This window comes from Hibiscus syriacus, unplaced genomic scaffold, assembly GCF_006381635.1.
Source record: "Hibiscus syriacus cultivar Baekdansim isolate YM2019G1 unplaced genomic scaffold, ASM638163v2 tig00110387_pilon, whole genome shotgun sequence".
NCBI lineage: Eukaryota > Viridiplantae > Streptophyta > Magnoliopsida > Malvales > Malvaceae > Hibiscus > Hibiscus syriacus.
In genome coordinates, this window is record NW_024062717.1 from 6,230,195 (window position 1) to 6,244,257 (window position 14,063).

The window sequence follows — 14,063 nt, forward strand, 5'->3', positions numbered from 1 at the left end:
GGCTTCTCCCGTTTACTAGTCGAGGGACGATGATATTGTGACGGTGGACGTCTATCTCGGCGCCTATGAATGCTCATCCCTCGTGCTTTCGCCGAAAGTAGAATTAGCTTTCTGTTTTTATTAAACCACTCCAGATAGTTATCCGTAATCATATGACCAGTTCAGAGTAAAACTGTCGAGGGGACAAGCGTTCATACCGGTTCTCCCAAATCGCAATCCAATCTCTGTGTTTCACCACCCAGTTGACTTATTTCTTTCCTCGTATGTCTATGTTATGCATGTTGTCTAAATTCATAGGTACTCCAGGAATATATTGCGTACAACAAAAACTAACGGAGCACACGATCAACCGGATGCCACTCAACAAAAGCATAACATATAAGAGGTACATCAAAACATCTAATGACCCACTCAGATGGAGTGGTATGCAAGTCTTTACTTCATCGCTCACATAAGGTACCCACTGAAACTGAAACATAAATATAAATTATAATAAATATAATATTCTAATTATATCAAGCATTTTAAATTAAATTAGCCATATTTAAAGACGTACCTCAGACCCAACTTTTTGATCAATAATTAAACAGATTTCCTCTAGTTCACTAGGGATATCTCTATGATTCTTTCTTTTCATCGATCACCTATGAAATATAATATAAACTAAATATCACCCTATTTAATTAAAAATATTTAAATCAAAATTTAGTTGTGAAATTACCTCAATAATAAGGGGAATACATATGGCTCATTAACGATTGGGCATAAGAAAGGCATGCGGAATCACGCCCATTATTGGAGAAGCATGAGACATCCACCGATAGCAGTTTTATTATAATTCGTTGCACGTCACATTTCTCTAAAGAGAAATGCCAAAACTTCAGCGCCCCAACTGTATCTTCATGCTTTATCAAAATCAATAAGATGACGCAACCACATATAATGCACTTGGTTACGAGATTTATCAGGTATCAGTATTCCTTCAATGATTCGTAGTATATAAGCCCGAACACTTGCCTTTGCTTCATCCTCAGAAGCATTTTCATTCAGAACTTCAAAATTGGCTTTTAGCCATGATAAAGATATTCTACCTCCATTGAAATATGGCAGAGCAGCTCCAAGATACTCCATGCATATTGAATGTCAATCACCATCGGCCACACCGCACATAATATTTCCGTCAACGGGAAGCCCCAAATGCATTGAGACATCCTCCAATATAATTGTACACTCTCCACATGAAAGATGAAATGTGTGTGTCTCCGGTCTCCGCCTCTCAACTAATATGGAAATTCAGATGGGTTCGAGTTTACAACCACCAATAACTTTCGCAATATACCCGAACCCAGCGGAAGACAAATACGACAAAATACGTATTGGTGTCGGTATCTTCATGTTTTTAATAAATATCTCCAAAATACGATCATTTTCCTAATTAATAAGTATTCCAAAAATTTAAAATTAATATAAATTTATGATAAATTTAGATTAAAAATAATAATAAATATTAACATAAATTTTAAAAAATATTACCATATCACTAAAATGTCTTGAGATATGATTTGTATCTAATCGCAGCAGCATTTCGCTTTCCATTATAACTGTAGACAAACAAATTTAATTAGCATAAATAATAATTAATTAATTTAAATAAAAATAATTATATATATATTAATAAAAATATAATAATATTTTTTTAAAAATATTTATAAAAAATATAACAACTATTTAAAAAATATGCTAATTTAAAAATAAATATCTTACCACTAATAAGAAATTTTAAACTCAAATAAAGGAAGAATTTGAGTTATATTATAGAGAGAATTGTTTTGGTGTGTAGAATGAGGGGGGTTGAAAGGGTTTATATAAGAAGAAGAGGGTGTTAGGTTGAGAAAATGGGTGGGAATTAAATGTATTTTAATAGAAGGCGCTTTTTCTGAAACGCTCCTTTTCACATGTCATCGAACCCCGTGAAAGCGTCCCCTGAAACACACCTTACCCACGTGGCATCCCAATCAGCAGAAAATCATGTAAGACGCGTTTTCTAAAATACGCCTTAGTCGCATGTTAACCCAATCAGCTAAAATCCCATTAAAACATATTACTGAGAGCACGTCTTAATGCCACCTCAAACGAAAGAGTATTAATTAAAAAAATATTAGTAAAAGAAAGTTATTTAAGGTATATTAGATTTAGGGTGATATTTAGGTCAAATCGCCCCTCATCCCTCCACCCCAAGACAAAATATCTTTTAACCAAAAAAAAAAAAAAGACAGGCGGAAACGGTGTCGTATGAAACAAGATATTTGTTGTGAATGATGAATCAATTATCGAGTTGGATGCAGTGTCATAAACCTAATCCACTCCAACACATCCCAGCTGTCCTCCCTTTCCTTTGCACGTATTACCTGCGAAACCCTAATATCTCTCGTCCCTTTCCTTCCCTGAATTCACTATTTCCGCTCCAACTACGTACCCGACCACACCGGATTATTGTACCCCTTCTCTCTTTTTAAGTCAACAATAACGACGATCTCGTCGTACTTCAAATTCCCGTACAGCTGTTCTTTGTTTCATCCTTAATTTTCAGCCGTCGGATAAGGGAAGTGGAAGTGGACTTAGAAGAAGAAAGCAAAAAAACCGCATATTTATCTCTCTTAATCGTTTGTTTGTAAGTGTTCCAGTTAGACTTCCACCTCACTTCCTTCTTCAACCTCAGGAACACAGGTCTTCCTTTTTTCCTTCTTATTTTTACTTTTACAATTTTACTCTTTTTATATATTATTTTAAATTTAAAATCATCGAGAGATAATCTTTTACTTTAAAAAAAAAAAACAGTTACTTATTTGAGCTTTGCTTGTGTTATGGATATTGAGCATCTTTGTGGGTTTAGGCTTGCAGATTTAGATTAGCTCTTGGTCTTTGCTAAAAAGTTGTTATATAGCAATTTATGGATAATTTTTAATATATAGCCTTTTTCTCGAACATGTCGGAGAGGAGATTCATAGATTCCAGCTGTAAGATGTCTATTGACGGTCAACCTTAGTTAGCTTTGGGCTATTTAAGTCGGACACTGTCAATTTTTCTTGTGGGGGTTTCCCCTTCTATTATTTGGTAAGTTGAATGTTTTACGGCAAAAAATTTAGAGGAAAGATTGTGTTTTTTTTTTGGAAGGTAATTATCCGAATTGAAGAATTACTTACTATTTTAAGGTTGTTGGTTTACATATGGATTGTTGTCAGATGTTCTAGCTCTGCTTTTGTTTCCATATTACTAAATCAATTACCATATTGATGCCTTCAATTGTTTGAACAAGGATGGGTGTTTTGTATTTGAAGTTGGTTTTATGGGAAGATCAAAATAACTCAGCTGGTCATAGTTTCGAATCTTTAATTGAACGGGAGTGTGGCCAGAACAACAAGTGAAGAACTTGAAATGGAAGGAGTTTATTTCTAAATTTAGCTCTTTTGGTGGTTATTAAGGTATTCTGAAGCTGGTACTGGATGTTTAGTGTATACAATATTCTTGGGATGACTTTGTTTCTCTATTATCTTTCTATTTGGAAGACGTTTCATGATAATTTTCCCATACTGAAATTGCATTGATTTTTCTTTTATGAATCATGTTTTGGCTCATAAAACATAAAATCCTCGTGAATACTCTCAAGTGGTCACATTTTATCTGTTTCTGCATATCACGAATTGTGAGCTGTAGTTGCTTTTTAACCCTTGTTAGCTGCATTGGTTAATCATTTTCTTGTTATCTCTTATTTCTGACATGCAGGGTTACTTGTTATCGGCTTCTAGGGTGCTTCTTAAAGTTCTTTGTGGATTTACGAATTTCATTATAATTTTGCTGAAACTAAGAGGCTTACAAAAGTAATTATGGGAACGGAAGAGGAGAGCGCTTCCAAGCCTTCTTCCAAACCAACTGCCTCAACACAGGTCTGTCATTGATTGCCTCCATTCCACCAACTGGAAAGGACAAAAAACTTGCCCATTTCATTTTTGCCTTCTCATAACTAACACACATGGATGAGTTTTGCTGACATTTCTGCGTTTGGACTTATAGGAAATGCCCACAACTCCTTCATATCCTGATTGGTCATGCCCGGTGCAGGTTTTATACTTTAGAACATGAATCATGTGGTTTTATTTAGTTTTTTTTAACACTTGATCTTGTTTATGAAATCCTAAAAAATTGTTTAGTGATTATTCGATCTTGCAACTCAACTTCTTGTTCAGGCTTATTATGGTGCTGGAGCGGCTCTGCCTCCCTTCTTTGCCTCAACTGTTGCTTCGCCAACTCCACATCCATATATGTGGGGAAGCCAGGTGATACCGCTTTTGAAATCTCCATTTTCAATAATGTGTTTTTTTCTCTCTCTCTCAATTTTTGATCAATATTCTTACTTTCCTTTGCTTTTGATGATCTTTCAGCATCCTTTAATGACTCCATATGGAACTCCTGTTCCATTCCCAGCAATGTATCCTCCTGGGGGAGTGTATGCACATCCTACTATGGCCCTGGTAATATTTTCTTCTTTCTTTCTTTCTTTCTTTCTTTCTTTGTGTTTTGTTTGCTGTTTGTATTCCTTTTGATTCACAGTTATAAATTAAATGCCCTTCCTCTTGGCAATTTTTTCTGTAGGCTCCAAGCATTGCACGGAATAATACTGACCATGAAGGGAAGAGTGCCAATGGGAAGGATCGAAGTGCCACCAAAAAGTCGAAGGGAGCTTCAGGAAGCAAAGCTGGAGAAAGTGTAAAGGCGGCTTCTGGCTCTGGAAATGACGGTGGCTCTGAAAGGTGCACTAGGCTTTTGATTTTCACTTTAATTCTCAGCATTGGGTTTTGGTTAAGAAGTTTCTCCAATTTTTCTGCCCTGCCTTTTCTAATTCTAACCGTTTTCTTAACAGCGCTGAAAGTGGCACTGAGGGCTCTTCAGATGGAAGTGATGAGAATGACCAACAAGTACGTGCGTAGTTATCACTATTGATTGTCGTCAAGGATACTGAATACTTTTGAAATTCAGTTTCCCTGCTCAACATTGTTTACTGGCTAGTGGCTAGCATGTTTATGCGATGAATTGTCCTTTCTAATGAATATGTGCCTCTTTTTCCCTTTAGGAACCTTCTACCGGTAAAAAGGGAAGCTTTAACCAGATGCTTGCAGATGGTATTTTATACTTCCTTATCAAGCTTCTGCTTTTATTTGTAGGAAAAATCTCAACAACGAGTGTCAGATGACTTTGAAAAATTATTTCTCTTTGTGGTTTTTGACACAAACTTACTTCCCGGTGAATAGGAGTGAAGGAAGTCGGGGACTAAGTGCATGAAAACTGAAAGCCAAAAAGAAAATAAAAGTTGCTTAGTGTATTTTCTGGTAAATAAACTTAGGGTTGATTTTATATACCGTAATAGTTTTCTACTTACAAATCACTCTTGTTACAGCCAACGCACAGAGTAACAATGCTGGGGCTTTAGTTTCCGGGAAACCCATAGTGGCAATGCCTGCAACCAACCTGAATATCGGGATGGACCTATGGAGTGGATCCACTGGAACTGCGAAAATGAGATCCAACTCTTCTGGTGCTGTAGCCACAGTTCCTACTGGAGTTGTGATGCCCGAGCAATGGATTCAAGTACGAGCTTCACGCAGCTGTTTTTCTTTTCTTATTTTACATGTTCATTACCATTTGCACCGTTTACGATCCAATATTTTGTTAAAGTTGTTAAAATTCGCTTTAGTCCTTTAAGGTCTCCAACTTTCTTTGCCCCCTTTTGCATTCTTTTAATTAGCTAAATCGGCACAGTGGGTTCTTCCAGGATGAACGTGAGTTAAAAAGACAGAAGAGGAAGCAATCTAATCGCGAGTCTGCTAGAAGATCAAGATTACGCAAGCAGGTACGCTGGTTATATCTTTTGTCAACCAATGGTAGTTTAAGTCTAACATCTATAGCCTGTATATTTCCGTAGGCAGAGTGCGAAGAGCTACAGGCGAGAGTGGAGAGCTTGGCGAACGAAAACCATAATCTGAGAGAGGAACTAAAGAAGCTATCCGATGAATGTGAGAAGCTTACATCAGAAAACAGTTCTATTAAGGTATACAACAGCTTTGCCCTTGTTCACTTCTTCGTTGTTGCAAGTGGTCGAGTGTGTTATCGATAAATATGTTTTTGGTGGCTGTATAACAGGATGAGCTGACACGGATATGTGGACCTGATACGGTAACTAATCTGGAGCAAGGCGATGAAGGGAAGAGTTAATATAATAGGAAATCTACAAGCAGCCAATGCAGTAGTTTGTGGGTATCCGGAACATTCTTTTCACCATGGATTCGCTTAGTTACTGATCTGTACCCTTAACCCTTTTACAACTGTAATTTATATTTTACAAACAGAAAACAGTTTTAACCAGATTTCAAATAGTTGTATTGTGTGTAGATTACTGGGAGCAAAAGAATAATTAGGGATTAATTCACACACACTCAGAATTTTCTCTCCACTTTTATTTAGAATTACACGGTTTGATGCTATTGGTTTCTTTAAAGAACCAAATCATATCTGAATTTTAAAGATTTGGATAAATATGTTGGATGAGGATTTCTATGCCTCATTAAATTTAAAAATGTTAAATAATTATGTAACTTTCATTCATATTTTTAACCTTATTATATGACAATCATTGCATTGCATGTCCAAATTCCAATGTGTTACCCCATGGGTTTGGATACATCAGCTTATAAATATTACTATATATAACTGCATAAGAAGAAACTAGGCAGGCAACCTAATTCTCCCAGCTCTTTTACTTGCCACAATTAATTTATTACCACCAAATTTTAATTACCGAAATAAGAAAGAAAAAAAAGGCCATGCAAAATACTAAAATTCTAAATCCAGCTGGACTAATTTATTTACTTAGCACCTCCACGCCGACATGGCAACCAAGGCACTCTCGTACCAGCAAAGCACCAACTCCGCCTGCCTTTTCGCCACGTGGAATCCCCGGACCTGCACCTTCCCTAACAGACACTCTGCTTGAAATTCCGCCAAGTGACTCAAGTGCACCGCCCTCATCCCCGCCCCTCGAAACCTCTCCCTCCACGGGGGCGCCGTACTCTTCGCCGCTGTCTCTACCGCCGCTAGTATCCTCGGTCGCAATAACAACGTTTCTATCTTCCTCACCCATTCCCCGGTCCCCATGGCCACGTCCAATGACTCGAACATCATGGCGTAGAACTCCAAACCGTTGACGAAATTCTTTCTGAACGACGTCGTCCCAGACTCCATCCACACCTCACTATCTACAAAAACGACGATGCTCGGGTTAACCCTTCGAAGATCACTCAAGAACGCCGTCACGTTTAAGCTGAGACATCGGAATATAGACGGGGACAAAAGGATTGCCGTTTTCTCTCCGTCAATGAACTTAAAAGCTTTAAACGACAACATTCCGAAGGTCCGAAGGAGAACAAACTCAATTTGGAACCTTAACTTAAGGTCTTGAGCGAACTGAACAAGGCTTTCTTTAATAAGCCTTGTCTCAATCGCATATTCCTCGGGAACCACCGCAGTTATGCGAATGAACTTGCCAGAATGATCGTTTCTCTCAGCCATTTCTCTCATCAAAGAAGCGTATTGGCCACCCAGTCCGATATCAAAATCAATTATGTGAATCAACGGGGCTGATCCATCCAGTGCTTCAAGGAGCGCTTGGTTGGTGCTGAGCTGGCTGAACATAGGTAAAGGGTTGATCCCAGAGAAGGCCTTGTACGCTTTGACGGTTTGAACGATTTCATTCAACGAAGACAAAAGAGCCGACCGAGTTGACCCGTTGAGCAGAGATTGAAGGGCTTCTTTGAAGTAAAAAGCGGCTCTCTGCAACGGCTTCCCTGACGGAGATCTCAGCCGCTGACTGAGCCGTGCCAATATCACCTGCGCGAGTTGCAATTCATGGGTGTCGAAACAATCCGCGGCTCTTACCAGCTCTTCTATAAAATCAAATCCTAAGTTGAAGTTGCCAATATTATGAAAACCACAACTGTTAGATATATCAAGGTAGTTATTAGTGATGGTACCAGCGTTAAAATCACTTTGATGAGATGGGTTTTCATTTAAACCAGAATAAAACTCGTAAAGATTGTTAAACTCAGAGTGGTGAGTCATCTCGCTGGAAGCAAACTCAGTTAGGTTCTGGATACGGTTCTCGCAGGAAGGACTAATAGCTCGAGGAGGAATAGTTTTGATAGACGGTACTGATTCGTCATCTAATCCCAAGTCTTTCATGATGGAATCCCAATCCATGTTTCGTAGCACATGCTCGTCCCACTCAAGAGGCGCCTGATGGTGATGAGGTGGCGAATCGGATCCCGCGATAAAATTCGAAACATCGGCCAGATTCGATACAGGCTTCTCGGGCGCCGGACTCGGGCTTCGACGAAGATCGAGAACCGAAGTTGGCTCATAGCATGAGGTTGGAACACTGTTCACCCCATGGAAACTTAAGTTCCGAATTGTATTAGTAGTAGTAGTAGTAGTGTTATTGTTGTTAGGTTTCGGGCTTTGACAATGGTTGCTTTGTGGAGAAGAAACCGGGACTCTCATCGCTTTGGGGGCAAAAAACAGAGTTAAGATTTCTTTTGCCTTCTTGGATTTGATTTAGGGTTTGAAAGTAGGAGAAGATTAAATGGAGTGGGGCGGGGGGCTTTTAAAGGTTATAATTGCAAGCTTTTTATATTTGCCTGGGGAAGATGAAGGGGACAATGGGTAGAACGGCATGGCATGGCATGAATGATCAGGATGACATACATACATGTTGGACACATTATCAGACCTGTCTTTTTCCATCAACTTGGGAGCTTCTCACTCAAGCATTTGCTTGCTTTCTTTCTTTCTTTTAGGATTCTCACCCTTTATTTTTGTTGTTTCTTTTCAACATTGATTATTTATATATATATAAGTAAAATAAAAAAAACATGGACCAAGCAATATCGGTAGTTAAGATATTTTTGTTATTTTTAGAAGTATTGGGTTCAAACACGACACTTACAGATGTATATAAACGTTCAACTTTTAAGTGTATAAAAGTCTTTCAAATAAATATTATCTTATATTTATCTCAAACTAATAAAAAAGTTAAAACACAATAGTTAATTTATATTTAATTTTTTCTATGAAAACATTTTTATGATTTTTATATGATTTATATTAACCACCTAGTTTGATTATTTGTATTTCATATGCTCTATTTAAATTAAATTTGTAGTGAGGTAGAAATGTTTAATAATTTTTAATATAAAAATGTTTCCTCCCGTTTAGTACAGTAGCAATGATATAAAATTGAACCATTTCGAATTTTTTCAGCCATAATGAAAATGGAATTCAATAATAATTTGGTAATATAAATCATACACAAATTTATAAAATATATAAAATCAATTAATTTGAGTATTGATTATAAAAATAATATTTATTTATAATTTGTTTTAACCATTAACAACGTAAACATCCTACAAACTTAGCATTTATAATCTCAAAAGAAAAGATTCATCTTAATCATTAAGATCACTTAATGAATTTACACTTAATATATTGATGTTCCCTATTATTAGCAGAATGGGGAAAGCAAGTCATGCTTGCTATGACACGTTGAACATGCCACGTTGGCAATAGCTGTTAAGAGGAAGTTAGGAAGTTGTTGAGCTGTTAGGGTTGGTTATTATGTTAGAATGGTTATGAGCTACTTGTGTTGTATATAAAAACAATCCTTGCATTGTAATCAAGATACACATTATGTTGAAAACATTTTGATGTTTCAATATAACAAATAAAGTCCCATGGAATTTAAGATTTATATTCGATTTCAATAATTAATATTCGAGTAAATTATTCGAATATCAAAATATTACTCCAAGTTTTCAAATGTCAATTTTAAACCCTACTTAAGTGTAAAATTGTGTTTTTTAAAATATTTTTGAAACAATTTTCACAAAGTATTTCGAACCATAATCGGGCCAAAAATAATTTTTACAAAGGGATGTATCGATACACTCTTGAATGTATCGATACACACCCAACATCGAAATCATTTTGTGTATCGATACACAGCATATGCATCGATACACTCCTGGCTCAGAAGAACATCGAATGTAATTAGTGTACCGATACACCTGGGATGTACCGATACACTAGGTCAACTAACGGTCGAAATATTTGAATTTTACACTAAGTGTATCGATACACCTTACGAGTGTACCGATACACCTAAGCTCAACATATTTTTTAAATGATAATTACACCATAACAGTTTTATTGACTTCACCAATGATCCCAACATTCAAAAGTGATCCAAGGTGTATTTAAACAAGCTCAGGAGCCATTGATAAAAAAAAAGAATTGAGAGAGAATAAAAGAAAAACATCAAACCTTATTGTTTGAGCATTTCAAACCTATTTCCATTCAATATTCATTCTGCTTTCAAGAACACTATTTGTGCTCAATTGTATATTCTTTAGTGTTCTTTCTTTGATCTAGAATTATGCAAACATCTTGCCTTGTGAGGTCTTTCTGTTAAGTTTGCAAATTTGTAATTTTCTCTTTGGGAGAGATTGTTCTCACGAATTTGAGGTATAATTCTTGAAGGAGTTGTAAGGTTACTCTTTGTCCTCAAAAGAAAGACAAATTAGTGAATTTGTGGAAAATCCTTATTGTGGATAGCTAAGGTAGTGGACGTGGACTTTGGTTAAGAAAGTTGAACCACTCTAAATCGTTGTGCAAATATTTTCTATTTTCTGCAAAAGCTCTACCAAAAAATTTTATGTCAATTCACCCCCTTGGCCAATTCGTCGATCGATTAACTCAACAATTGATATCAGAGCTATACTCATTTGAAGGTTTAACCACCTTTTGAGTCAATTCAGGAAGAGTTACATCGATATTCAAGTCATCAATGGCCTTCACTTCATACTTCGACTTCGTTCTTGATTCTCAGCCTATCAACAAGCCTCATTTCTTCAATGGAGCTAATTATGCTTATTGGAAGAATAAAATGAGATGCTTCATTCAAGTAAGTGACATGGGAGCATGAAATATCGTGGAAGACGGATACATCATACCATCAACTCATTTAAGATTGTGGAGTGAAGAAGAGACAAGAATGTTCCAACTTAACTCAAAGGCTATCCATATTATATTTTATGCTCTTGGGCCAGATGAATACGTGAGAGTTTTATCTTTTACAACTGCCAATGAGATATGGGATAAACTACAAGTCACTCATGAAGGCACAAACGAGGTAAAAAATCTAAAATTAGTCTTCTAACTCATAGCTATGAAAATTTCAAGATGAAATCGGATGAAGATATCAAAGCTATGATAGATAGATTTTCCGTGATTGTCAATGGTCTCAAATCATATGGAGAGATCATTCCAAATGAGAAGCTTATGAGAAAGTTAATATATTCTCTTCCTAAAGCTTGGCAATCAAAGAAGACAACGATCATCGAAGCTAAAAACCTAAAGTCTTTAACTCTCGATGAACTCATCGGTTCTCTCTTCACACAAGAAATAATGATTCAAGATGAGGTAGACCTCGAGAAGAATGACGAGATAAAGAAGGAGACGGAGAAAAAGAAAAATATTGGAGTTGCTCTTAAATCCACCAAAGTTGAGAGTGAGTCTGATGATGACGATGATGATGAAAAAATGATATTATTTGCCAAACGGTTCAGAAAATTAATGAAGCCCAATAGAGGAAGAAAACTCAAAAGAAATGAAGGCTTCAAAAATGAACCAAAGTAGAAAGACTTGATCATTTGCTACGAATGCAAAAAGCTCGGCATGTCAAATATGATTGCCAGTAATTAAAGAAAAATGGTCAATCTAAGAAGAAGCACAAGGCACACGTGGCTACTTGGAGTGATGATGATAAATCATCAAATGAAAAGGAACAAGAAGTAGTAAACATGTGCTTGATGGCCACCGGGGAAGACTCTCAAGTAACCTCTAACTCATTTGATTTAGAAGATTATTCTTATGATGAGTTAGTAGAATATATTGGGTTGGCTTCGGATTATGAGAAACTATTTTCAAAATACAAGAAAGATATTTCAAAATTGAAAAACGAAAATAATCTCATATCCAAGACCAACAATGATCTTGAAAGTAAAATTAAAGAATTGCAAAGCAAAATCGAAGATTTTGAAAAGAAAACCTCTGATTTGCATAATTTACTTTCAAGAGTTCATGAAGATCATCAAAAAGAAATTGATGATCTTAAAGCTTCTTTTAATAAAGTTGGAACAAAACGTTTTGAAAATGGAGAAAGTTCAAAATCCAACTTTGTTAAAAAAAATTAAAAACTACAATCATAGAGGTCCCCAAAGAACCTCTAATGGAAAATCATTAGAAGTATATGGGTTCCTAAAGAACTCATTACTACTAAATATAAGGATATCCTACACAAATGGACACCCAAGAGACCAGGATTTTAGAAACTAATGAATATGGACCCAAAAGAACTTGGGTACCAAAATTAGAAATTAATCTATGTTTGTAGGAAAAGGAGCATTGCTTCAAGGTGCAAAATACAAGTTCAAATTCATGGTTCCTTGATAGTAGATGCCCAAGACACATGACTGGAGATAAGAGCCGGTTTATAGAGCTTAACGAAAAAAATGGAGGAGTGGTAATCTTTGGTGACAACTTAAAAGGTTACATTGAAGGTATATGTACTATAGGTAATACCTCTTCCATACAAATATAAAATTTTTGTATGTGAATGGGTTAAAGCATAATCTATTGAGTATTAGTCAATTATGCGATAAAGGATACAATGTCTTATTTGAAACAAATGGTTGTAAAATTGTTGACATTGCATCTAATCGAATTATGCTTGTTGGTCATAGAATAGGAAACATATACATGGTGCATTTAGATTCTATTAATATGACTAACATGTGCCTAGTTGCTAAGGATGAACATGATAGTTGGTTATGGCATGGGAGACTAGGACACAATAGTATGAGTGTTTTACAAAAACTAATTCAAGGAGATTTAGTAAGAGGATTGCCAAAGCTAAAATTTAATAATGATAAAATCTGTGATGCATGTGCTAAAGGAAAGCATAAAAGAGCTTCTTTTAAATCCATTAATGATGTATCAACTGGTAGAGTATTAAAATTGATCCATATAGGTCTTTTTGGGCCAATTAGGACTGTTAGCTTGGGTGGAAAATATTATTGTTTTGTATTGGTAGATGACTATTCTAGATATACTTGGGTTCTATTTTTAAGTACTAAAGATGAATCATTAGAAAAATTCATCACGTTTTAAAAAGTAATCCAAAACGAAAAAGGTTACTCAATAACTAGTGTTAGGAGTGATCATGGTTTTGAATTTGAAAATCTTGGATTTACTGATTTTAATAATTATAATGGCATTAGCCATAATTTTCCAGCACCTAGAACCCCTCAACAAAATGGAGTTGTTGAGAGGAAAAATCGAACTTTAGAATAAATGGTTAGAACCATGCTTTGTGAAAATAATTTGCCAAAATATTTTTGGGCGGAAGCCACAAATAGCGTTTGTTATGTCATAAATCAAGTAATGATTAGGCATATTTAAAAAAACTCCATATGAACTTTTCAAAAATAAAAAGCCTAACATTAGTTATTTTCATCCTTTTGGATGTAAATGTTTTGTTTTAAACAACGGTAAAGACAATCTTGGAAAATTTGATGCTAAAAGTGATGAAGGAATTTTTCTTTGTTATTCCTTAAATTCTAAAGCTTATAGAGTATTTAATAAAAATAACTTTAGTGGTAGAAGAGTCTATACATGTTGTTTTCGATGATAATCCCCTTCCGAGGAAGGATTCTTGTGTGAATGATGATGTAGGTATTGTAAACGCACATGACGTTGGAAAACCATCATCAAAGAAAGAAATAAAAGATGAGGAAACTCAAGATGTTCTCGAGAATCCAACCATTGAAGAAAGGGAAGTCATTTACCCAAGAGAGTACAACTATGTCAAGGATAGTGAAATTATAGGTGATCCATCT

At 35.8% G+C, this 14,063-nt stretch overlaps 2 protein-coding genes across 6 annotated transcripts; one reads left to right on the forward strand and one right to left on the reverse strand.

The window, feature by feature from the left end:
- Positions 1-2,349: 2,349 nt before the first annotated feature.
- LOC120122483 (G-box-binding factor 1-like) lies at positions 2,350-6,505 on the forward strand. Of its 5 annotated transcripts, none has more exons than XR_005516086.1 (14): positions 2,350-2,727; positions 2,973-3,114; positions 3,317-3,482; positions 3,784-3,944; positions 4,072-4,119; positions 4,245-4,334; positions 4,440-4,529; positions 4,651-4,808; positions 4,919-4,973; positions 5,129-5,177; positions 5,453-5,643; positions 5,828-5,905; positions 5,982-6,103; positions 6,196-6,287. XR_005516086.1 is itself a non-coding variant. In XM_039141625.1 (14 exons), exons 4-14 carry the CDS (start codon positions 3,885-3,887, stop codon positions 6,265-6,267), a joined length of 1,017 nt encoding a protein of 338 aa, XP_038997556.1. In that variant the 5' UTR covers positions 2,350-2,727; positions 2,973-3,114; positions 3,317-3,482; positions 3,784-3,884; the 3' UTR covers positions 6,268-6,505. The 5 variants fall into 5 exon arrangements, 4 of the variants coding, with proteins under 4 accessions (XP_038997556.1, XP_038997559.1, XP_038997558.1 ...); XM_039141625.1 differs by having other exon boundaries at positions 5,978-6,103; positions 6,196-6,505; XM_039141628.1 differs by lacking the exon at positions 3,317-3,482 and having other exon boundaries at positions 5,978-6,103; positions 6,196-6,505.
- Positions 6,506-6,859: 354 nt separating this feature from the next.
- LOC120122482 (scarecrow-like protein 15) lies at positions 6,860-8,724 on the reverse strand. The gene has a single exon (XM_039141624.1). It carries the CDS (start codon positions 8,605-8,607, stop codon positions 6,922-6,924), a length of 1,686 nt encoding a protein of 561 aa, XP_038997555.1. The 5' UTR covers positions 8,608-8,724; the 3' UTR covers positions 6,860-6,921.
- Between the last annotated feature and the right edge of the window lie 5,339 nt (positions 8,725-14,063).